The following is a 27,472-nucleotide window of genomic DNA, read 5'->3' on the forward strand; positions in this document are numbered from 1 at the left end:
TAATTGCAAAACGAGTTAACTCCATTCCTGTGAATTTGAGATATTTGGGATTAACACTTTGGAGAAAAAAAAACAGAGCTGATAAGAAAATGTGAAATAGTTTTGATAACTTCAAGAATATTCCTTGTTATGGAACAAGTGAGGAATCATTGGAAAGATTCTTTTTTGTTCCATCTGTTGATGAGCTAACTTTAAAATATATAAAACTGGCACTTATCAGGTTTTGCTATTAAATCTTCAATGGTAGGCCACTGACTATAGGCCCCTACCATTTGCAGATGAAACAAAAACCCAGCTTTAGTGCTTCAAAACAGTTGTAAAATGTGAGTTAGGGATAGATACAACCAATGTAAGAATGTTAATCAGTATAACCAGTGTGAAGTACTGTTAAATATACAAAATGTGAACAATAGTTATAATAAGAATGTTTCTAGATTAAACCATCTACAGTTATGGTTTAACGAGAAAGATAGTGATATCTCCTTATATTTTAGGTTTTATTGCAAAAAATTTTAAATGGTAGGATGTTTTGTGATACAACTGACGTACACATACGCATCAAGTGATATCCTGAACATTTTTTAAATCACTGCTCCCGAAGGTAAACAGGACCTTCAAAATATATAAAACTGGTCTAGGTTTTGCTATCAAATCTTCAATTGTAGACCCTACAATCCATTCACATATGAAGCAAGTACAACAGTTCAAAATAATCATGATTGAGAAGCTCACCTTGTCTATTCTTCCTCTTCACCTCCCTGATCGCAGATCGAACCTTCCTCCGGTCGTTGAAGTCTCTGGTCTCAGAAAGCTGCCAACGAATCAAGAGAGATTGGAAGTTGAGTGGCTGCTCTTCTTCCATGATAACCATGGTGGTTTAAAAAGTAGGGGGGAAAAAACACAGGCAGGTGGGAGAGATCTTCTATGATTCCATCCACCACACTAGAAACCAAACTGACATAAAGAGCTGGAGTTCTTTCTAGTATAGGGCCTTTCCTCAGCAGTATGAAGAAATTGACAGGTGCATTCTATATGACGGACTGGATTGTTAGATTGTCAGTGGAGTGACACGCCATCAAGTGCCGGGGGGTCCAAGATACGATGAATGGAATTGATGAATCAATCATTGCTGATCATTGCCACGACTGACCGGATCTGCCCCAGTTTGGTGAATGTTTCACGCAACGAAGACCCTTCAAGAATTTACAGGCTATTCAGTATAGTGGCAAGACTTCTTGTCAAAACGATCCCGAGCACCAGCCTGGTTGATTCCTCCACTCTGACGGATACCAGCACTTTTCTGCTTCAATAAACATCCGAAGTACCACACATGGGCATAAAATGATCTCCTTAAAAGTCAGCAGAGCGTTTTAAAGAGATGCTTGAGGTAATATATATGTTTGTCGATGGCAAAGTGCAACATAGTTTATTGCCAAAACAAACTTAGACTCTACAAGTTTGTGCTCCGGCATTAGACATATCCGTGGAACAGTGCTGTAAGTCCAGACAGTTTCACCAAGTGCTTGGTTTATGTCGCGTTGTTGTTCTGCCCATCGGACAAAGAGAAACAAATTGATCCGAACTTGCTGGTGGGGGGTGGGGAAGAAACACCTGTGAGTAATCCGTTCTCATCAAAGTCTCACTGACGTAACAGCAAACAACAGCAAAGTGATGGATAGCACTAATTACCCAGGAAATACACTACAGGGGAAGACCTCCGTTAGACAGAACAGCACAATCGCTTATAGATGTAACGGCCCGTTTGACTCAATCGCTTGCTAGAAATGCGGTCACAGAACCAGTCGCATTCCAGGTGTTATGAAGACATGTTGTTTGTCCATAAATCGAACCACTGCAGCATCCTGCGTGGGGTCATCAGTTGTTCTCAAAGACTGGTGGTCAAAAGTCAGAAACCACATTCAAACCGACTTTTACGATTCGGCACAGATGTCATCAGTCACTGAAATTCTCCAAACACAGATGCAAACAAAAAAACAAGATGAAGAGTTTAGTATACTTGCAAGGATGTTCAGGACAAACAGGGGCAATTAGTTATGATAAGGATTGTTCAAAGTGATGAAAGTGCCTGCACAAGCCAGGTCAGCTATAGCAGAACTGATGATGGGGAACTTATCGATCAAATTCCTCGCGAGACACGAACCTCCCGATGATTCGACAGGGAACGAGAGTTCTGACACATATTTGGACTTAAGTCATCTTAGGGAGTGTAAGGTCTCCTGTTCCTTTCATGAATATTACACCTAAGTCTGTTTGGCATGGTCAAACCCTGAAAATAGTTCTGTCCAAAGCTGCGAAAAATCCTCGCTTTACGATGGCATAACAGGGTAAGGCAGGCTCAGCCATTAGGCCCCCTATCCCCACGCAGGCTTTCTGGAAAGTTTTGCAATGTGAGGAAATCAAACCTGTGATGTTCTTGGAGGTGCCTTATCTGCCTAAAGATATGAGTGGGCCACAGCTGTGAGGTAGATCCAAGTTTGAACTCTTGATGAAGAAATTTCACGTCACAAGTTTAATGAGGGGAAATGCCAAGGTCATTTTTCCATTTCAGAAAAAAAATGAAAAAGAAATACATTGAAGGCATGCAAGTCTGACAGGAAATGGCAAGGGCTGGCATTCACATGTCTCAATACCAACTAATCATATTTCAAGAATTTTTGATATCTTGCATGAGATTTCTGCGGTGGTCACGTTGGCTATATCAGCTTCAAAGACTGGATCGTAATCAGTTATATGAGTCACAAATACTCAACACTCGATATCCGTGGGCCGCAAAGTTGTCATTTCATGCAGAGAGGGAGAATAAAAATCATAGGATCTGTCCAAGGATTAGTCTGCTCTGAAGTGAAATTCTAATTAAAGAGTATCAACTAGACACTGGTGCACTTCCTTTCAAATGGACAAAATAAAAAAAAATCAATATTTGGCGCTGATTCCACCTTCTTCACACGCATCTTGGCAGTCAAGGATATCACAAGATAAGAAAAGGATTAGGTGTTTCCTGTGGCAAACAAGCGATGGCAAACCCCAATGAGGGTATTCGCTAGACCTTTAACGTCACTCTTGGTATTGTGATGGAAAGCTGTCGTCAACGAAAGACAGCAAACCGTTCATCCCGTACACCTGTAATCTGGAAGGAATGTGAATTACGCGATTCCTGAGATATTAGAGTTTAACCCGTTGAAGACGAGTCCCCAGTATACTCAGGCAGGTGTCTATGGGAAATGTGTGTTGTAGCAAAATCAGTCCATCCTCAACGGCTTAAAGTTTTGCAGGTGGTCACGACATGATCAAACTCCAGTGATCCTAGTTTCTCCCTCACTACATTTACGCCTTTTCTGCTGAAACTCTATGTAACCAAAGATTCCATTACAGGTTAGAGGTGGAGTATTTTAGCTCTCCATCACCTAAAGCATAAATGCAGTCCCTCCCTCTCTCTTTCTTTCTTTCCCTTTCATGTGCTTATCAGTCCTCCATACCTGATCTGAAGAATTTTATGGGATGTTGGGCGCGAACGAAGGTTTGAGCGGTATTTCCTCCCAGGCACCCCGTTAGAGTGTTTTCGCACCTAATCTCTAAAACATGACAGGGGAGGAAACGTTTCATAAGGGTGGGCTAGGTACTATCAGATGACAGATGTATTTATTGCATAGGGTTGAATACAGTCTTGATGTAATAGACCCCTTAAAAATATCTCACTAAAAAAAAAAAGAGAAAGAGGAAAAAAAATTGAGTCTCATAAGTACACAAGTGTACATTGCAAGAGTTAAAAGAAAAGTGTTTTTTTCCAGTCAATACTACTGTCAGAGAAAATTAAGCAACAAACTGTACTTCACAGTGGGCAATTACTCTGCTAAAAAGCTTTAAAAAGCTGGTGTACATCCATACCATGCTGGATGACAGTCTGTATTATGAATTTTGCACTTTTGTTGCATTATATGAATATTTACTAACACACAGAAAAACACCGTTTGGAAATAAACAAGTTGCTGAAAGCTAAACAAATTTATTTTGAATCTGGAAATTTAAGGTCTTCTCCACCCCCCCCCCCCCCCAAAAAAAAGAAAAAAGAAAAAAAAATGAAGTACAAACATGCACTTACATAATAATTGTACTATAGTAGGTAACAGCACAGACAAAATGACAGTGATCATTTTAAGCAAATAGCATTAAATGAATGTATCTTGGCTTCACAAATATTAAACCTACGAATAAGCATGATATGCAAAATAAGTGAGCAAAATATTTACCACTCTTTCAACTATGACATCATAACAACTTTCTAAATCTTACATTGGCTGTGAATCTTAATCACTCTGGTTTCATATGCAACCATTTTTTTATTTTGTATGTATACATATGCTTGTCTTTATCTTGAATTGTTAGACATGTCATGGTCAATAGGGACTATGTGTTGTTGAAATGTACAGAGTACTGCATAATGAAAACTGTAAAACAAGAAATTTTTGGCTCCCAAATTTCAGGTACCACAGCATCCATTCTGAATACTGTTACATCAATATCTTCCTCAAATAGTCCTGTGCTTTTACTGATAGGTCTGAGATAAAATGTGTTTTAATGGGACATGGAAGACTTTCAGCTCATGAAAGATGTATCATTTAAGATTCTTTAAAGTCACTACATTCATACTACTATAAATGTTGGTTTTTAAAGGGTGCATATACTCTTTCAACATATACACTCTGAATAGGTTTTTAATACAAGTACATAGCTGCACTAATATCAAAATAAAACCAAAGGTGCAATCATGTTAAAATGGTAAACTCTTCATTCATTGTAAGGCTAGACTTTGCTTTTTTTCTTTTCATTTGAATATATTTGTTTGGAGTTTGCAGATATTCCGAAGGTTACTCTAAATTTAGAAATAAAAATGAAAAACACACTTTTTTGGTATTAATGCTCATTCATTAAATTAACAAGACACCAAATTCTTGTGTCACTTTTATTGGATCCATCCAATGGTGACCTCTCAGAGCGAGACAGTAATAGAACAAGACACAGACAATCAATTACTGTGTCAATTTGCACCCAGACACTCTTTACGTCTCTACGCTAAAGTTGCCATTGCATGTGCACTGGCCTTGCCTCTTTAACCTGCCCTACTCAATTACACTAGTCCCATTCCCCCCCCCCCCCCCACCCACCCGTCATAAACAAGATTCATTCCGACAATCAATTAGGAGTGATTTCCCAGTCTGGATTGGACGCGGGTAAGGCAGTGTGACAGAACTATGAACGGAGACAAATAAAGGCCGCAAATAGCTTCCCCCCATTCACAAAACTCTCTTGTTTTTCCCTTGATGAAATATTTGACCCGCTTTTTTATATCCCTACAGAATATTCGTCTTGTACATCCACATCATAATTTGGAAACAGAAGTAAATATCAAATCCATAATTACCTTATAAAAAGACTTGCTACCAATGGGAAGTACTAATAAATGATACCCTCATATCAGACGCCACGACAGATTTGCTGAAATGGGAAACACTTTGCTTTTCCATCAAGCTACCCCTTTCATACGGGCCGCCCACTGTCAGTGGAATAGTTTATTCCCATCTACAACAACAGAACAAACTAACTTCAAAAAAAGAAGAAGAGGAAAAGAAGCTTGTCTTGCTTTATAGTTCTATCAATTCAGAAGCAGAAACTTGCAGGGTTGCATGTCTCAGAAGTTTTGATCCAACGTCTCAACACTTCTTCATTTATTACCGGAATTTTATCCTCAGCATGAACAGAGAATAAGAGACGGAGAAAGAACGACTCGATCGAATACCAGCGGAATACACTTTCACTATCCCTATGCTATGACATCTACGTCTAGCGCACTGTCATTTTCCCCCAAACTGTGTTTCTGAACATCCACATCCCTGCCCCCACTTCACAGAGGCTAAAAGTCAAAATTCAAATTTCTTAACATTCTTCACCACAATGCTGCATTTTCCTCTAACAAATACAATCACAGGGATACATATGGCTGGATTCTCATTAATTTGAATTAACTTTTTCAAAGAAAAATAATAAATCAAAATCATGGCCTTATCCATGGGCTGTTTAATCACATACATGCAAGTCATATCATTTACAACATTGTGAATCATGTGAAACACCAAAAAATTAGTAGACCTTAAAAATAACCATCAATACTCAATAGATTATTGCTTTACTTTTCCAACTCATAAAAAGCATTTTCATTCTAAAACATCTGAGAAATTGAACAGGGCGGTAAGGTTTACATTCTGTCTCCAGTCCAGTCAACTGCATGGGGAGGATTTCTCCACAAATCAATTTTAAACTGTCGCCTAACAAGTTGTGACAGTGGACCAAATACATCGTTCTATATATCAACAACTTAATCCCTTGCGATGAAGATCGAGAGATGCACTTCACTGGGCATTCACCTTACTGGGAGCATTGCGATGTTTCTTGCGAGATGGAAGTCAAGCTCTCTTATGTCAATGATCTTTTCATGTGTAGACAGCATTAACGTGGCACTCCGGGAGTTTGCCTGTCACACTACTTAACAGCTAGACAGGGTGAAAACGACAGCATTTCCTAGGGACTCTCTCTCTCGTCTTCCCGCATAGTTAGTTCTCAGAGATATCTCCCCAACGATGCTTTGTCAGAAAACGTATACACCCACAGAGTGGCAATTATCAGAAATGTCATGTTGCTGCAGCACGTACGTAAACTGTCGTGAAATGTTAACTTGATTAGCCGGGGTGCTGAACCCGGAAGTCAGAGACTCCTCAGAGGGTTTCGTCTCTATACTGGTGTCCTGCAAACGGAGCTGAGAGCATTTCCCAACATTAATGATTTCACTTGAGATCATATAATCACATGATGATGACGATGATGCCAGACGACCTCCCCCCAGGTAAATGGAGAACAGACTTAGGAACCTCTGGAAAAAAAAAAAAATGTTTCCAAGGTTTTCTTTGTTCTCTTGCAAAAAGCAATAAATGATTTAATATTGATAATCCATTACCTGAAAATGATTCTTTTTTTCCCCAAAAATATAAACTAAAATATCATAGTCCTACATACCAATCCACATTAGTGCATGTCAGAAAAGAGAGAACCGGTACCTTGTTTTACTCATTTTCACACTTCCAGTCTGTGCCATTAAAGACAAAATTAAACCTAATGCTATATTAAACCATTCTCAATCACATGACATCATTTTCTCTCTAAATTAGAAATCATTGCAAATGGTTATACTGCAGGTTTTAAAGTCCTGTCCCTCATCTAGCATATTATACGTGAAAAATATCTCAAATTTCCTAATTGATTGAAAGCAGCAGACCTTAGTTATTTCGAATATGAAAACTTGTCAGGAGGGCTGCACAGCAAGTGCAGTGTCATTTCTATGAATTTATGTAAAATTTAAAAGGATTAAAGAGTAAGATTTGATATCAGGAATTTGCATTTTTCAAACTTTTGTCATTCACACAAGAATCTTATTCCATGCAATCACAATAACTTATATTTTGATGCTCGTATAATGATGATACACAAGCCAATCAATTAAATCTAATCAACCCAAATCACTTCAAATCAAAGTCTGGGATTACAGGATACTGACCAGTTTGGTGAGTTTCTGTTCATCGCTGCCTGCCTCGCTGATTTTAGCATTAATATCTATCTTGTCCTCGTTTTCATTATCCTCTCCTCCTCCCCCTCCATCCGTCTCCCGTTTCCTGCGAGACCGGTACAGGATATCATCATCCTGACTCTGCTTCTTCGTCTGCTCGTCGTTCTCTGGCCGGCGGCGGCGCTCGTAGCGGAACGACTGGTGGTGGGAGACTTTACTCCCCGGCGAGACCGGGTTGTGGTAGTGGGGGTGGGCCACATTGTTGTTGTTGTTGGCCCTAAGCTCGCGGAGAGCCGCTCGGATCTTTCGTCTCTCGGTGATGTCGGAGCTGGTATCGAGCTAGAAGCCAAGCAAAGGTGAGATGGATGAATTATTGTCGCAAATGAGATTGTCTCAAAACAAAATGCCTGATGATGTATATCAGTCTATATCGACTGGTCTATAAAATAAAATCAACTGTATCCTATTTCTTGTCAATGACTGCCCATACTACATGTCAATGTAATTTTATGTTCCTGTCTTGCAGGGTTGTTTTTTCAATTATTTTTGTGCCTCACATCCTTCTGCAATAAATGAATATGAATCTATCATGAGTCCCCCTCCCTATCCTCATGACACAATGAACAGATTAAATGGCAAGTGTATCTCCTTGATATACAGCTATTTAGCTCTGAAGAGCATATGCAACCAACTTGTTGTCAGGATATCACAGTCAAACATATTTTGATGAATAAAAGATTGACATAATCATCTCAGGCCCAATCTTTTTAAGTGTGTATGATTGAGAACAAAATCCAACAAACGGTGAAAATTTTAACCAAGGTTGTAGCACATCTTAAGCCATATATTCATATATTTTCCTCAACTCTGAGAGCAGTACATAACACTATTCCACAGCATGCTGCATAATCTGAACTCTCTTGGTCCCATGGGCAAAATGTTACTAAACAATATAAGCCTGTGTAGTCTTGGGAGGGTTAAATCTGCCAATAGTACATTGAACCTCCAGGGTATCATGATACCCCAGGATGCACACTACCAAGCAAGCAACCAATTAAAGATACTAGTATTGTTTCCCTGCAGGATGTGCACAGGTATTTTGCATTTCAACCCTGCAGGTGTCTTTCCTCTGTAGGCTTTCTTCAAGACTGCTCTGCATTCCTGTGATGAGCACATCAGTCTTGAAGAAAGACTATCCCCTCTGGGTATTCCATGCAGCCAACAAAAAAAGTCTTCTCTCCCAAGAGCTGTTGTACTAGGAAGGTTGATTGTTAACCCTTTTTGTGCCAGGGACTTTGGACAGTGTGTACAATTTTATGGGGTTTTATGAGTCAGTCAGCACTCAAAGCAGGTAAATGGTCAAGACAAGGATATTTGTTGGGCAACAATGAACGTGAGAGATAAAAATACCTCTCCTAATGATTGGAAACAGTCAGTATTTGCAATACTTTCCTTTGATTTAGAAATGGATCTTTAAATATGAGAGAAGAGAAAGATGAATATCAATTGGTCAATTATGTAAGAGCAAAGCATTAGACAAACAACATTTCAGTTATCAATTAACCAATCTGTTTTTGATTTGGCAAATATAGAAGTGTCATTAATTATATAGCTCCATATAAGTAGAGTAGTGAATCACCAGATATGCAAGAAGAGATACAAGATCCTCCATATTTTTTTTACTCCATATAGCATGCATATAGTCTTATATCAGTAATGGATGGTTGATCATATGATTATATAAAGATTTTTTTTTTCTTTTTTTGCAGCATATTCAATGCTTTCGAAGAATTATTTATTTTGTTACAAAGAAAGGCTGGGGAAAAAACATACTTATTGAGTGGTAAAATATAACTAGGGCATTTAGCCTGACAGCCAGGTCAAAAACAAAGCAGCAGAGGATTTACTCGACTTGCAGAAAATACTGCAGGCTCTGTTTGAGCTGTAGCTGAGAGCACGAGCTGGATACAAGCGAAAGCGCGAACACCACTATCAGAGAATATTCCGTAGGAACAGCTGGTGGGAAAAATGCATTAAACGCTGGCTACAAACTAGGTGGGTCTTTTCCCTTCATTCCATTGCACAGAAGAATGCATGACTTTAGAGGAAAAAATACATGGTAGCCCCATCAGAAAAGATTAATGTCCTATACATCCTGCTAGCTTGCCTGTCAATATTAGCACTGGGAAACTATGGTGCGTTGACTTAAGCTGGGTAACCATGGCAACATTGAGCTAGTCAAAAGATCAAACATTTATGGTTATATAAACTCAATTTGCCCCGAAACCAGATGCCCATCATTCACGTCCAGTGTCAGGCAGAAGGGGGAAAACTGGAGATGGGATGGTTGTCATGGCAACTGGGTCAACATTTGATTTACATGTTGTCCATAAATGTCTGCTACTGGTACAGAAACTGCGTACCCAAATACCTCTAAACTCTCATCAGCGACTGCTATAGTGTAAGTGCTGCACAATGCACTTTGCAGCAGGCTTTACCGACTCCTGTCTTCTTTCATCATGTACTTCCCCTTTTTTAACTTGTTCTATTTTCATCTCTGTCTCTCTCCCTCTTTCTGTCTGTCTGCCTATCTATCTATCTATCTATCTATCTATCTATCTATCTATCTATCTATCTATCTCTCTCTCTGTATGCATAAAATTATCTATGTATGCATCTATTCACCTGTCTGTATTTATCTACCTTTATTTGACTATCCCTATTATATCTATTCATCTGTATTTTTATTGGTAGCTGTGTATCCATTTCTAATTCACCTTTTAAATCCATTTGTCTCTCTCCAAAATGTGTATATCACAGTTTGAATGGATATAAATATGTACAGACTTTCTTTTTCTACCCAACCTTGGTTGCAAAGCTTGTGGAAGACAAAGGTCAAATACACATATATCAATGTCATCATTAACCTGTGCATGATCTGTTCCAGCCCTGGATAGGTCAAGGGTCACTTTGCAAAAGTTAGCTTCACTGGGTTTTTGTCATTATTGTTGTTATTTTCATTTTTGAAGATTGCAGAGGGCAGAGCTTAAATATCGCTTTTTTTTTTATTCATTCATTTTAATTATTCACAGTACTAACATCAGCCAGGGCTGTTCTTCAGCTAGTTCTTCATTTAGTCCAGGTGCCTCAGTTAATTTAGTGCTGAAGGGGTAACGTTTAAAATGCAGTAATTGATGATAATCATTAGACACTTTAAATCTTCAGATGTAGGAAATTGTAAGAAAATAATAAAGAACCTAATCCTAATACTAGCCTAATCTATTCTAATCTAATCTGATCTGATCTATCTAATGAATTCAACACCTCCATCACTCAGGCGAGCAAAAATTGATTCTCTGTACCATTGCCTCGTTTCTGTTGACATAGGCAAAATGTGTGGGTATGTGGGTATGTGCTTATTGGGGTATATTGACACCCCCTATAATCAACATCCACCTCCAAACATCTCAATCCACTTCTATGCAATACTAAGGATCCTGAGTGGTAGGCACCAGCACAAGTGATGCAATCCGTGGCATCACTGGCAGGCAGGCAAGCAGGAGCATGAATGTGAGATTCTCTTCTGGGCAAGACATACAGTGTCACTGCACTTTTTCTGATGATGATGATGATGAGGATGATGCTTTTTCTGCTCACCCCGGTAGACGATGGCAGACGAGACAAACGGGGACACCTGTTTAAAGAGTTTGGTGCCGGCGGTATTCATGGGGCGCAAACATGGGATTTGACATCTGTGAGGAATGGTTTTAATCCTCAGCCTCAGCATCTTAGTCGTGGAGCAGCATCCCACTTTTCTTCCAGCTGCCTGGCATGATGCTATGAAGACCAGAGGCCAAGTCTCGTCGCCATGGTTGCCAAAATTGGTAGCTGGGCTACAACAGTGATTCTGCACGTACCCCCCATCTAAAAAGGGGAACTTACACTGCCCCCATGTCACATCCTCACTCAGAGAAACTTGAGAGATGCTGGCATCAGTTACAGAACAGAACGGATAAACATCTCTCCATTTTCTAATGAGGTCATCATCTTCAAAGTTTGCTCACAGCATCCTGCAGATCATGTTCTTGGGTGTCTTTCAAGATAAAACTTGCAAGGAGATTGCAGTGAACACTGCCAAGAGATTTTACAACCTTATATACATGATATTCTTTACACTGTACTCATCGCTCTTCAACTCAAGGAACAGTTTTTTACCAAAGACAGGGTGACATTAATGTTGGCAGAATTTGGTGCTGGTGGTACATATTAATGGGTATTTTGTTGCTAATTCCAGACTGCAAAGTGGAATTCCATGGAAAATGAATCTTGATCATATATTCAGAGAATTTTTGTTCACTTTGTTTTCGGTAAATCAAGTATACCACAGCCAAAACAACTTGGTGTATTGATGAAACATGTGTGTTAAAAACAACTGATTTCACAAACTGCCCAGGAGCCGCTGATCCAATGATATCAGTAATTTCTTCCAGACTCGAGACTATGCTGTAATGAAGAGCAGAAGGATGAGTTCATGCTTCAATCCCCTGACCTACTACACTACTGGGACTACACCTTACACATGCGGGGAGTGGTTTCACACATACGAAAGTCATCGTTTGCAATCACATTTCTGTACATTATGCTAATTTCTACATGTTCATGGTCGTGCCATGTTCAGTCTCCTCATGGACCACTAATCGTACACCATGACATATACACCAGCTTTGTCATGTACTGTAAAACCAGAAATACATGTGTATTCATGACATGAAACTTTCGCAAAATGGAGCCGATGGACTTTTTTGTAGCATGAAATTCGCACAAATTGCCACTGACATTCCATGCTGATTGTTCACGTGTCAGGTGAAACCTTTCAATATTTTACTTCTGCGAATCCTGGCTCCTCGTGAAATTCACAAAGTTTCTCATGCTCGCACAAATTTCTGGTTTTACACTATTTCACGGCTTGTCAATCAGTGATATGAACACCCCTTGAATATTCCATGGAAAGCGCCTTCATACCATAAATAGGCCCATTCTCACTTGTGTATGGTGTTTTACCACAATATTTCATAATAAAAGATGGATGATCAACGGTTGACACCTTGTTGGCAATTTACATCTCTGGACCATGATTGGCCAAACGTCATTTGAAAAGCATGCTTGAGAAAAATTTGTATGAAGTTCTTCTGTAAGTATGAAAGCCCTTTGAGAAGTTCAAGTCAACATAAACAAATGTGAGGAACATCTTGTCCACGATGCCCTTGAGATGAAAAAAAAAAAGAGGCAGTAATCCTTGCCGACCTTCATCAGCGAACCCTTCTTTTGCCAGGGATGGAGATTGGGTGCAGATTCTGAGGATGGCGGAAAGGCCTGGATAAAGGCTAGAAAATTTGGGAGTGAGGTGAGGTGTTAAATGGGATCTGTCCTCGTGAGTAGCAACCCGTTCAGTGGTTAACACATCGCCAGTGCACCCACGCAGGTGGTGCGAAGTAATAATGGAGGGTACTGAAGCAGCAGGGATTTTAATACAGCATCAGAAAAGAGGGGATATCTTTCCAAGCAGGACATCATGAACATGAATCAGGCTGCATGAAAGTGCACAAAATGTAACCATTATCCTCAGCAATCGCTCTCCAGTGATGAATACCCTTGCAATAATTGAGAAAGGGAAATCTGCCTTCCAGCCTGAGAAGTAAAGAAGGGATGGAATCAGTTCGTCGACCACATGGCTTTCTAGGCCAAGGTCTGAATGCCCTTGTTTTCCAAGTCGGGCACTACCATGATTCTTCTATTTCAATTACTGGTATCAATTTAACTGAACATGGCTCATTTGGTTACAATATTCCTTTTCAATCTCTTTCTAATGGGCATTATGTGTGAGATTTATCCTTAATCGTTATTTTGTTCTTCCTTAATGAAACCTTCATATCCCATATCATTGTCTACTACACAATGTGTAAATGACAATCCTGTATCATATCTGATAAATTCCTTATCACCTTTCTCCAACCTATCTGTCAATTTCTTTATTTAGGGACAATGAAACACCAGCACTTCATATGAACTGCCTCATAACACCTAGCCATCATACCGCCTCCGCTAAGTGCAGATCTCCATGCGGCTTTAGCCTTACCCAGTTTTCCAGGTCACACGGGAGGGGTTAATTTTGCAGATTTTTTTCCCCCTCTGTCTCGTTCTCCCTCTCTTTCGCTTCCACAGCTGGCCACCTGCCCAGATTTTTTTTTAAATGCTTTTCGTATGATTGCGCTTTACAGGTAAGTTGCTTATCACATTAACACACTACAAACAGGAAAGTGGGCATGTAGGAGTGTGCAGTAGGCCTAAAACCTGGCTCAGTACAATAATTACAGGCTTAACTTCAATTTGATATGTTTATGTATAACATACATACATACATAATTATGTAAAAAACATATATTTATAGCTATTTATTTATCTATTTATCTATTCACTTAAATATTTATTTATCTATTCATTTACTTATTTAGTTAGTTAGGTAGTTACAATATAGTTAGTTGATAAATGGATAGGTAACAAAAGGTCTTTGAAAAACTAGTTTGGTTTAAAGTTATTGTTTACCATTGGGGACAGATATACAAAAAATATTTGAGTTATCACATTTGATGCATATGTGTAGGTTAGTTGTATTACAAAACATCCTACCATATACAGATAAAGCCTAAACTAGAAATATCACTGAAGGTGATTAATACCCCCGCCCCGTGACGACAGTCTTACCCAAGGAATGATCTTTCCTTGATCTTCTGCCATTTAAATGCCGCTACCATGGCAACGCAGCTTCCGACACATCCGAAAAATATGTCTTGCACATCTTCCCACCAAGATTATTGTGTGTGCCACATTTCATAAGCTTTTGTCAAAAACTGAGGAAGTAGTTCAATCCACAAGATCTTTCCTTGATCTTCCGCCATTAATATGCCGTTACTATGGCAACGCAGCTTCCGACACGTCCAAAAAATATGTCTTGCACATCTTCCCACCAAGACCAATGTGTGTGCCACATTTCATGAGCTTCAGTCGAATACAGAGGAAGTAGTTCAATCCGTAAGATCTTTCCTTGATCTTCTGCCATTTATATGCCGTTACCATGGCAACGCAGCTTCCGACACGTCCGAAAAATGTCTTCCACATCTTCCCACCAAGATCAAGGTGTGTGCCACATTTCATAAGCTTTGGTTCAAAAACTGAGGAAGTAGTTAAATCCGCAAGATCTTTCCTTGATCTTCTGCCATTAATATGCCGTTACCATGGCAACGTACTTTCGGATACTGTCAAAAAATGCGTCTTGCACATCTACAACCAAAGGCACACATCTGTACCAAGTTTCATGGAAATTGGGCAAAAACTGAGGAAGTAGTTTGCAACACAAAATTTTCCATCATTTTGGCTCATAATATGTGAGCTGTTACCATGGCAACATACTTTTTGTCACTGTCAAGAAATGTGTCATGCTGACCTATATCCTGAGACAAACATTCAATATGAATTCCATGAGAATTGGAAGAACACTGATGAAGCAGTTTTGCCATGAAGCATTTTGCCCTATATTTTACCAATAACATGCCGTTACCATGGCAACGCACTTTTTGCCACTGCGGAAATATGTGTCTTGCACATTAACATATTCAGATGAACATCTGTACCTAATTTCATAAAAATTGATCAAAAACTGTGGGAGGAGTTCGCGACGCAAGATTTGTACCCATTTTTGCCCATAATATGCCGTTACCATGGCAACGTACTTTTGGGTACTGTCAAAAAATATGTCTTGCACATCTACAACCCAAGGCACACATCTGTGCCAAGTTTTATGGGAATTGGTTGAAAACTGAGGAAGTAGTTCGCGACGCAAGATTTGCAACGGACCGACCGCCCGACCGACCGCCCGACCGCCCGACCGTCCGCTGATTCCTATATACCCCCTTCAAACTTCGTTTGGCGGGGGTATAAATATTACGAGATATCACTATTTTTCTCAATAAACCATAACTGTAGATGGTTTATTCTAGAAACAATTTTATTACAACTATCTTTCCCAATTTGTATACTTAACAATACTTAACATTCATTACACTGATTAACATTTTTAAATTAGTTGTTTCTATCCCTAACTCACATTTTAGAACTATTTTGAAGCACTTTAGCTGAACTTTTGTTTCACCTGCTAATGGTACAATTGTAATTAATGCCTTTAAAGAAATGTCACTAAGTGGGGAAATCCCCCCATTAATCCCATTAATCACTTCCATGTTTGCAAGGTCTTTTAGGATGGTGTGCCAATTTTATTTGTTCTTTTGTTATTCAGGAAAGCAATTAAATTGTCTGTCCATGCCCCATGCTGAGCATTGGGTGGTTACGCCCTCCACATTTACGCTCCAGCTGAACCAACACTACATGGAAACATTAACAAAGGGATGTCACCTCCTGCAACATAACATAGTGGAACACGAAGCAAGATCAACCTCTCTCCAAGTCGTTTGCAAAGGCCCTCCTGCTCTTGTTAGCACTTACATTGTACAGTCACTAGCATACTATATAAACCATGAAGCCGAACACTCATTCGTCATAAGAATCTGTTGAGATCTTCAAATGTGCTCGTCATTAATGAGCTGAAGAAAACATACTTCATGCACTATTCCAATACTGAATAATCAAGTTGTCACTCCAACCAATGGAATTCCTAGATTCATTCAAGGGCCGTCAGTGCAAAATGTATAAGCATTTTGAGGTTCTTGAGAGTTATAAACCGCCTGGCTGATTTTCACTACAAAACACTGGTAGCAAATATGGACAATTCAATTCATACTGTGTGAATGCACCTTCACCTATTGAAAAAAAAAAGATGGTACAGTTTCGGTGGAGATGGGGTTTCAGGTTTCCATTGTTGGTGTTGTTGTTTTTTATGACTTTTTTGAGATAACGAGAAACCTCTTATGAAATATAAAAGGGCATATAATTTTTAGCAGAATTCAAAGTTTATTTGATGAAAATTGGTTTTGAAATGGCAGAGATACCCAAAACAAAGCGATCCTAATAAAAGGTGGGACTCGGCCATTTCAAAACAGATTTTCAACGAACAAGCTTTGAATACCTCTTAAAAATTGTATGCTCTTTCATATTTCATAAAGTCATTTCTAAGTATCTCACAAAAAGTTAAAAGCTGAATTCTCACCTCAACCAGTACTATACCATCCCTTTAACTAGAAATGTCGCTAAGGCGACTGCTATGCCTCCGCCATAATGCATGATTCTCCTAATAGGTCTATAGTACATGTGGACAATGTATAATTACATTTTCACAATATTGGCAAAATATTGAAATTACATGTTTGTCACAAATGTGTTGAATGTTCACCTTCCTTTACCTAGGTTTAATTAGATGAATAGGAGAGCATGTATTTGGGGATTCAAGGACTTTAACTTGACTTTGACCCATTCATAAGTGTATGCATACTGTAATTTTCAAGGTATGGAGAAAAAGTGTAATTTCTGTATTGAAAAGTACACTGTTACCATTTTCTTTTGGCCTTTGACCCTAAAATTCATAGGATAATCACTGTCAGGCAGAACATGCATAAATATGTAGTAAGTTTCAAGATAACTTGAGCAACTTCTGAGATATGGAGGAAAAAGTTAGTTCAGCACTTTCCCTTGATCTTTGACCTTTTGACCTTTGAGGCAAATCCCCCCCCCCCCAAAAAAAAAAAAGAGAAAAAGAAAATTTCCACATAATCTAGGTTATACATGCATACACCAAGTGCAAAGAAGAAAAAAATTGCTGGCATTACATAAATACATGTATGAGGGAAATAGTAAAAATTTGAAGTGTTGCACTTGACCTTTGACCCCTGACCTTTGACCCTATGAACCCTAGCTTCTCTAGATAATAACTGCCAGTCAGTACATGTATATATACTATGTTCCATGAAGATACCTTGAACAATTTCCAAGGTACAGAGAAAAAAGCGAAGTTTTAATATTTTAACTTGACCTTTTGACCTTTGACCTTTGACCTCATGACCCAAAACTTTCACCAGAGAATTTTAATTGGGTAATACATGTATACACTAAGTTTCAAGAAAATATCTTCAGGCATTGCATAGATATGGAGGAAATAGTGAAATTTTATGTATTTGACCTTGACCTTTTGACCTTTGACCTTGACCATGTGCACCCAAAAGTTGATAGGCACAACTTCACCCCCTAATACACATACATGCCAAGTTTCATTAGGATACCTTAAAAGGTTTTGATAGTTACCCTGTCCACAAAATTTATTACGGACGGACGGAAGGACGGACGGACAGACGGAAGGACGGACGGACGGACGGACGGACGGACGGACGGACAATCCGAAAACATAATGCCTCCGGCACCACTTCGTGGCGGAGGCATAAAAATGGTCATTTCCACCTGTCATGTTGGAGCAGGATCACTATAATTACAATTCATGCTATGTTGCCAATAGTGTTATAATCGCCTGGACAGTGGAATGATAAGTTTTTGTTTGATTTTTTTTTTCTAACTGTACAAACCTGACTGACAGTGACCCCATCTCATCAAAGGAACTTCCATGAAAATCATTTCATTTTCCTTCCCCCCCCCCTCCCCCTCCCCTTGCTCTCTCTTTCTTTCTGGTCATAATAACGACTTGACCCAAGTACCGAAGAGTGCGTGGAGCTAGTGAGGCGTGTACATGTTGTGGATGGGGGTAATCAAGCTTAGAATCCTGAGAGACACGCTGACCCCAGATACTGGTTTTAATTAATTTGGTGAATACCCCCTACCCCAAGTCCAGGCCATCTAGACTTCCTGAAGCTTGGGATCAAATGCGGGCAGAGTTCTACTTCAGGGCACCCTAAAAAAATTATACGATACCCGTGACAGTTATCATATTGGACTTGCATGTACATGTATATATACAGCCTGTAATATGTGAAACACTTTTTCCAACTGATGTCTTCATTTGCCGGCTAAATTCTTGCCTTCATCAAGTCGTAGCACAGTGTAATATATTGACATGTATGTATGCACAAACATGACCCCCTATAATTTTCAGTTTCAGAACAAAATGACACTTGTATGCACATATTACTTATCATTACTGAAAATATTCAAATCATAAAATTGGGTTTTGGGGTCAATAATTTAGTTTTGGGGACCCTTTCACACCAAATGTTATCATTACAAGGCTATTACAACACAACAATAATTGGACATAAAGGACAAAATTTAATTATATTTTTCAGTTTATTTCAAAGAAGGCAAAGTATTTAATGGTAGTTCAGGTAAATGGAGAATTGTGAGGCAATAACATCATCATTTCAACTAATTTGCATAACCAATACCATTCAGAAATTTCTAAGCCACTAAATCTTTTTATTTCATATTCAATTTCATTCATGAATATTAAAATCAACTTTGGAGAGGAAATGCATGTTACTTTGCAAAGTTGTCCTTACTTTGACATTTCTATTGCAGACAAGAGAAATGCATGAGCTCCTAAACAATCAAACATACGGGGGCCTGCAAACGATAGGTATGCACAATATTACACATTGTACCTGCCATTCCAAATATAGCTCTTTCAGTATAGGGCTGAAACTCATTCTGGTAGAGTAACCTTTACCAACAAATGAACACCCAAATCCACCACTCTTTTTTTTTCTGTCTCTCCCTATCTCTCTTTTCAAAGTGTCAATAATTATAATCCATCCTGGATCAGCCCACGTCCCTCTCTAAGTATTGATATCAACCCTCACCATTTCAACTGCTGGAGGTCAGTACCACCGTCGTATTCATTCTACACACACACACACACCCGGCAAGTGTGCCCAGCTTGGCTGGCCGGGCGAACCTCGCCCTCGAAATTGAGTTTGCGCGCCGATCAATCACCCGTATCTCCCCTAACTTTACCATCTCTCTCCCCAGGTAACATTAACCAGCCGCAGTCGTCATCGTTGGTGGTGATCATGAGTGGGCAGAGGTGCAACTCATTCCTGGCCAGGGTCAGAGTACTACTGTAAAACCTTTTTTCCCATTCTTCAACCTCACCTTCCCAATTCAGCTCCCTCACCCCCTTACCCCCTCACCTCCCCCCCCCCCCACCCCCACCCAACCCTCTCTTGAGATTCTGTGACAATACAAACCATGGTCAATCGTCTTGGCAAGTGTGTGAAATAAAGAGTGATAAAATATATCTTGTTATATCCATATTGCACACATGATAATCATTTCTTATTGAATATTGTCCATTTTATACACACTGGTTCTCAAACTGCACTGTAAAATTGTTCAAATATTACAGCAACTGGCAAATAACATATCACATTTTAACATATCAAAATAAAAATGTGCACTTCAAGAGCTTAAATGTAAACATTGCTACATCCTTTTTCATCACTTTCAGACATTTCAGATTAGATCTCCTGAAAAATAAAGAGAATGATTGAAACATATGTGACAATTTTGTCAATGTTCTTCTATTTGATGATGATTTCACTTTTTAAAAATGGCTCATATTCATGTTTGCTTCATTTGTTGAAACTGCAAATCTCCCTTTGAAATATCATCCATTTTTCATACAATATAAATGTATTTGAGTCAGAATTGCAGTTGGGTACCATGTATACTTTCCATTGCAGCAGACATAGACCAGTGGTGGAGTAATCCTATACTGAATCTCCACATGGCAGACAGAAGGGGTATCCCCAGACTCTAAGGTTAATTCTTACTATAAAAACTAAAATGACTAACAAGGCGATAACGCTCTGGTGGTGTGCCGGCGCACAGCACCAACTCTATTTGAACATACATGAAGAACACAGAGTAGGGGCCTACTATATCTCAAAACAACAATAGTTTTGTAGGTTTTCTTTAATAGGAACTGTGACCTGTTGGGGGAAAAAAATATCAACTGTAAGCTCTGAAAATGCATTTTTTTTTGGTGTGTGAAGTGAGTATATTTTCCTATTTTTAGTAATGATAAAAAGGGGAAAATTAGATATGATTAACGAAAATGCACTCTGCCCATGCCTCCTGCACAGTAAATTTGTATTACTAGATTTGCACGAGAGAACCGTGAAAGTGTGACTCCCCGTGTTACGCATGGTTGCATGAGATAACATACGTAGCATACGGCCAGTGGATGGAACTGACCACTAGTGACTGATTGTGTATATTTATATGTGATCCATCGAATTACAAAGGGTTGTTAGAGTAGACTCTACCAAATCAGAGTGCCTGATTAATGGGTGAACAATTCTATATACATGCATGGGAATGTACTCATTTGAACTCAACCCAATTAACGAGAGCACTTCCCAACATTACCTGGTACCGTACTGTAAAAGTGGGAATTTTCGTGGTGTGGAAATTTTCACGCATTTCACGCAAACAGACGCTCGCACGAAAATAAGAGTACGCAAATATTTTTGCATGCCATATGTTCCAGTAGTTAATGTCCTGATTACACGGAATTAAAAACACACAAAATCCATCTTACCCGGTCAAACGTGAAAAATTACTCACGCGAAAATATCCACTCTTACAGTAACCCCATTACCAAGTATTTTTTCCTACATCCATACTTGGTATCATAGGCCCTTACCCCTTTCTGTGCCAGGGACTTCAGACAGTGTACAATGCTATGGGGTTTTCTGTGCCAATCAGCACTCAAAGCCCTAGCACACAAAAGGTTAAAGCTATTTTCAGTGTAAAGGTATTACCCTCATGCCCACCCACCCTAACACACGTACACACATCAATGTGTAGGATCTCACAGGTTTTCAATCTACGTAACGCAGCTCAAATTTCTTCGCAAAAAAAAAACAGGTCCCTGTCTCCGTCAAGCCCGACGCAACAAAAGTGTGACAGCTCCAGCCATGGGGGCCCCCTAGTTCCTCTTTCCAACAAAAGACAGGGGGATGCATAATGGTGAACTGAAGTAAAAACAGGTCTCATCAAATTAATAAGTTTCCTGTGCAACTCTCTCCATGGAAATTTTCAGGTCACTAGAATGAAGTCAGTGTATAGGACTAAACCTACTGGCCTACTCCTGATGAATTGTTGCTTTAAATGCCCAACACCTAGCCAGATATCTACAAAATGACTTAACTGCACTGCTCAATGTGGAGATTTACAGCAGTACATGTTATCATTTTTGTTGGGGGGGGGGGGGTCGGAATCAAAGAGAGGTGATATGGAGGGTAATCATTTATGCCTGGTTTCAATAACAACAACAACAAAACTCACACAACATCCAAGAATATGCAAGTTTAATTTTGCATTATGTAATAACAGTGACTTTCTCCTTTAGATCTCAAAAAAGAGTACAGCACTTTGCCAAGCTGTTTCATACCAGAAATATTATAATCCCCATATGAAAATTTCAATGACTCAAGCAAGTTAAGTCAATGAAATAATTGAACAAATGATAACTCTGCCACTTGATTTAGTATTTCACTTGCTTTTTGCCTTCACAGGAATTTGATGGAATGCCAGAAACGGTTTGCATTCTTCAGAGTTCTTCAAGATGCTTCATTGCAATCTAATCAACAAACCTGGGTTAGCGCACTCTGAATATAACTGTCCTCCTTTTTTACCTCTGAATAGAGGAAGTGGAGTGGACAGTGGTTGAAAAGTTCACCAGTCCAGTTTTGCCTTCTGTAGTTTATACAGAGGGGACAGCTGGGGATGTCCTCATAGCATTTTAGGAAGACCTGGCTGCCTGCTGGTGGTGGGGGATGCCTGGGAAGGGATGATCCCCTATTATTGAAGGGATTAGTCCAACGAGGTGTGTAAATACTCCCAGTTAGTTTGTGAGTGGACAAACGTCCTGGCAATGTGGGGGGAAATTGAGGTTTAGGCAGATTGCTCTCCTCGCACCTATTGCAGTCTTGGTCTTGGCCTCATTCCCTACAACCTGCCCAGGACAAGCCAAGTTTTCTGGGTAAACTTGAGTCAAGGATGCATGGAAGGGACTTCTATAGTTCTGTGATCCGATCCTTCTCTCTGGAATTTTGTTGAATGAGATGTCACATTAGTCATCATGAAGCAGTATCCATGATCACCGTTATTATCACAGTATTATTGTTGTTATTATCATTTTGATCATGGTATCATTACTATTACTGTTATCATTATCATAGTCTTTATTAAAGTTATCATGGACATCATTATAAGTTATCATTACCATCATTATCATCATATTACAGTGGACTCCCGTTATAACAAAGACCTCGGGACTGGCAGTTCTCTTTTGTTATATCGAAATTTCGTTATAACCAAACAATTAAACAATAAAAATACATAGAGTGGATAATTTTGCGACCTGAAGTTTTACTTCGTTGTAACCTGTATTTCGTTATAACCGTATTCATTATAACAGGAGTGCACTGTATCATGTCATGACCCAGATGTCACAGCTATTTAAAGTAAATATGCAATTTTGTTTTTCATAATATGCTGTGATGATATGATTACTATCCAAAAATGAGAAATCATAACTATCTAATTATGAGAAGAACATTATGCGAAGGGTGAAAAAAGCAAACTGTTATTCTGCTAACATGTTACCTCAAAAGAAAAAAAATAATAGGTAGACAACTACCACAATAAATCACAAGTGTCAATTGAAGTGAATTGCATTTAATGTCATGGAAAGGAGGCACTTCCAGCTAAACCCATGATTACCAGAATTTGAAAAGTCAGGCTTATCGCATGCACGGATCAATGTTCTGCCCGTGGCGTAGCTTCCCTCCCAAATAGACCATCCCAAACAGTTCCCATCAGACAATTATTGACTGAGTGGTCATTTACTCTGTCCACTCATTTGGGACAAGTTGACCAGTGAGACTTAGGGAAACCTAATCTTAAGTCCCGTAAAGAAAGAGTCTGATTTGTATACTATTAGCACTGGTCAACTCAAACAGCAAAAAGTCAGGGGGAATACACTTAAATTGAATTACCTCCCCGCTGTTAAGGATTGTATTTTGACTTGCAAAGAATTCCCTAGCGATCCATATTCACAATTGTTTCTCATTACAATGATGTGCTGACTGCCAGCAGAACATATATCACAGTTGACTTAAACATGAAGGGCTTTCATTCATACACTTGCAACCCATTAATCCATTGAGGATGAGTCCCGAGTATACTCGGGCAGGTGTCTATGGGAAATGCGTGTTATAGCGAAATCAGTCCGTCCTCAATGGGTTAAAAGTCTTTTGGCTGGCTTTGTGTACATATCTACAAATTGAACAAACCAACTGAAGAGCCCACTAGTCACTACCCTACACATCAGCAATATCTCCACTTCCTGGGACATTTCCGGAATGAAATCCTGTTCAATGCTCGCATTCAAAATAATATTTCATCATAAAAGACGTTGGGCACAATATTCCTTGGCAAAAACATGATGCAATTAATAAACAGCTGGGTGCAATAAACATTGATGAATGTTTTACATTTTGAGAATTAATATAAACTTTTGTCAGAGTGAAATGAACATTGTCATCTGATTTCATTTGGCTTTATTTAAGGAAATAGCAATAGGTTAGATAGGAAAGTGCAAGGTCAACATTCATCAAATATTGTAGGACCATAAAAAAAAAGGTTTCTCTTGGATCCATTAATTTGATCACATTAACATTCCAGTACAACCTAACAAAACTATGTACAACTGAATGAATGAGTGGAAAAATAAATCATATAAATTCATTCAAATGTACGTGTACTCACTCATTACTTATTCCAGCATACATTCATTATTCAATTCATTGATTTATTGATCTACCTTCCTACCCATCTATCTATCTTTCTACCTATCTATCTATCTACCTATCTATCTATCTAAATTTTATAAAATGAACCCACTCATACTATTTTGGTGATGGTAGATGGGTTCGCTAGCAGATAATATGTACATAATGTAAGGCACAAAAGTTTGGAAACAGCTGTATTTTCTGACTGTGGAATACTCAAGGGCTTTTTACACTGTGTTTCTTAACCCCGGACTTTCTCTGACCCAGGACTATCGTTAGTCCCGTACCAATTTTTTCAGCTTATTACACTCGCCAATTAGTCCCGTACTATCTCTTGTCCGGGGCTAAGGAGAAAACTGACCTTTTTACACTCGTATTTCTTAGCCCCGGACTTTCCAAACCACATGAATATTCATAATTACGCTGTGTACTGTACACGTACACGTACACGTACATGCACCGGTAGCACTTGATTACCTCGTTTCTGATTGGTCAGTGAGGGTCGGACTTCGTCTCCGTCGCTTAGCCCAGGATTATTTTTTCGTTCTGTTTACACTCACTTGCTTGGCACCGCAATTGCGGTGCTAACCCCTGCTATTTTGCAGGGCCAGATAGTACTGTACTATCGGTGGGGCTAGCCCACTTTGGCAAAAACGAGTGTAAACAGAAAGTGGGCTAAGGATAGTCCCGTACCAACGGTGGGGCTAAGGCCCCCCCTTAGCCCCACCGTTGGTCCAGGGCTAAGCAAAAATTTACAAGTGTAAAAAGCCCTTTAGAGAATGGTCAATGTGTCATCTGGTGATGTGATGGTTGTTATGTAAGATATTTAACTGGTGGCTCCTTGTCTAGAGTGCTCCTGACTCATCATGCAAACAGCTGGTAGAGTTTTATGTGTTGTCCCGATCAGCGCTCTCTTACTCTTCTGTCATCAAATTTAGGTATTGCTGAAACAGCTTTAGAGTGAAACTGCACTAAATTAGGTACAATTTCACAAAGATAGGCATAGAAAAGTCAAACAATATTGGAACAGTGTAATTTTCATTAAAATCAGACATAATTTGATATAGCTAAGAAATATCAAAGTTTTCCATGCTTTTTTTTACATACCGTAAAGTTCCGTGTATAAGACGCACTATTTTTTCGTCGGAAACCGTTGAAAATCGGGGGTGCGTCGTATACACGGGTACAGTCGAATCGAGGAAAAAAATCCGTCATGTACACCCAATTTTATAAGGCCAACTTGGGGCCATGTATGCCCATCGACGTTTGGAAGGTAAGCAATCACTAGAACTTACGGATAAAAGAGCGATCTTTCAATCTGGACACCCACAAAAGCTGCAAATACGAGATACACTTACATCGGCCTTGTGCAGTAACGATGTATCAATCTGGCCATAGACAACAGCTGTAACAGCACTGCTGTATGCTACCGATGTCAGTCTACCAAGCTACCAACAGCCAACCTAGTAGCTGGAATACGCGATGTACAGGTATCATTACTAAATTACCGATACTGTAAAACTTATCAATGTACTAGTATCAATATGACCATAGACAAAAGCTGTAAAATACGGAGTAGGATCGACACTATGTCACCGTAAATATGAACGATGTGTGAAGCATGCATGCATATCCATGCCGTTCGTTTGCTCTTCATTTCACGAGTGCGAGACCAGCTAGCTAGATAGCATATAGCTACACTGTGCTGTAGCTAGCTAGTAGCAAGCCTTTGGCAAAGGCAGCAGCTGCAGAGAGGCTTTTGCAATGGACTCGCGTGCACACAGCGATCGGATCGAAGCGCGCTAACCCGTTGCGCGCTGTGTGTGCAAGTCCATTGCTCTCTGTGTGCGTGTGCTGAAATTATAGCGAGCTGCCTTTTGCAAAAGGCCAGCACTGTGCATACAAGCATGGTACAATAGACACACATGTTACTGGTAACAGTGCATGAGTGTAATTACCGTACGCACCGTACGTCTTGCCGTATGATCCCTCTGCTACACTTGTTGATGTTTTTCTTATTTTTCGTGATGAACCTTCCAGTCTGACATGCGTCAATATGCAAGACACCCTCTGCTATGTATGACAGCAAAGATCGTACTGTATACACATGAGTACGATATGCATGACACATGTACCACGATTGAAAGGCGAAACAATAGCAAGTGAGTACCGAGACAAGTCTCGCATTTTGCGTCTTCCATATTTTGTTGATACCCGATGAATACCGTTAAAAGAAAATATAAAAGGAAACGAAAAATAGAGCAAATACATGCTGCATTCTAGGGAAATATTGAGCTGAAATAATATGTATGACACACGCAATATTTGCGTGGACATTTTCGTGTGTTTTTTTTTTTTTAAATTTTAGGTCCGAAATTAGGGGTGCGTCTTATATACGGGTGCGTCTTATACACGGAACTTTACGGTATGTGTCACATCAATCACAAACATGTAAGTAGGATGAGGTGATAATGATGCTTTAAAGGGACGGTACAGTTTCGGTTGAGATGGGGCTTCAGGTTTCAAACATTTCTTCTGATGATATTTCGAGATAATGAGAAGCCTTTTGTGAAATATGGAAGAGCATATAGTTCTAGGAGGAACTCAACATTTATTTGATGAAAATCGGTTTTGAAATGGCTGAGATATTCCACACACAACAATCCTAATAAAAGGTGGGACCAACCTTTTATCAAAATTACTTTGTTTTACTTTGTTTTTGGATAGCTCAGCCATTTCAAAACCGATTTTCATCAAATAAACTTTGAATTCCTCGTAGAATTGTGTGCTCTTTTACATTTCGTACAGCGGTTTCTAAGTGTTAAAAGCTGAATCCTCATATCAACCAATACTATACCATTCCTTTAAGATGCCACAACCTATTCAATCTCACGTCCAATTACTATGAAACGATCACCCTTTGTCGGTGTGATTTCATCCCATTTGTCTTAATTTAACTCGCATGGAGAGTGGTTTTTCACTTCAAAGTTTCAGCTCTTGTTAAATGGTCTATTAATCTCTCAATCTCTGC

At 39.3% G+C, this 27,472-nt stretch overlaps 1 protein-coding gene across 1 annotated transcript in view; it reads right to left on the reverse strand.

Annotated features, from left to right (window-relative positions):
- Positions 1-674: 674 nt before the first annotated feature.
- The window catches only part of LOC139726269 (uncharacterized), a 59,668-nt gene continuing 32,870 nt past the window's right edge, over positions 675-27,472 (reverse strand). Inside the window, exons 2-3 of the mRNA XM_071637336.1 lie at positions 7,625-7,972; positions 675-811 (exon numbers count right to left, since the gene is read on the reverse strand). Of these exons, the coding sequence (XP_071493437.1) occupies positions 680-811; positions 7,625-7,972 (480 nt within the window). The 3' untranslated portion in view covers positions 675-679. The remainder of the gene's footprint in view (positions 812-7,624; positions 7,973-27,472) is intronic.

This window comes from Diadema antillarum, unplaced genomic scaffold (assembly GCF_040938485.1).
Source record: "Diadema antillarum isolate AM-2024a unplaced genomic scaffold, OU_Dant_1.0 seq00000082_RagTag, whole genome shotgun sequence".
Taxonomy (NCBI): Eukaryota; Metazoa; Echinodermata; class Echinoidea; order Diadematoida; family Diadematidae; genus Diadema; species Diadema antillarum.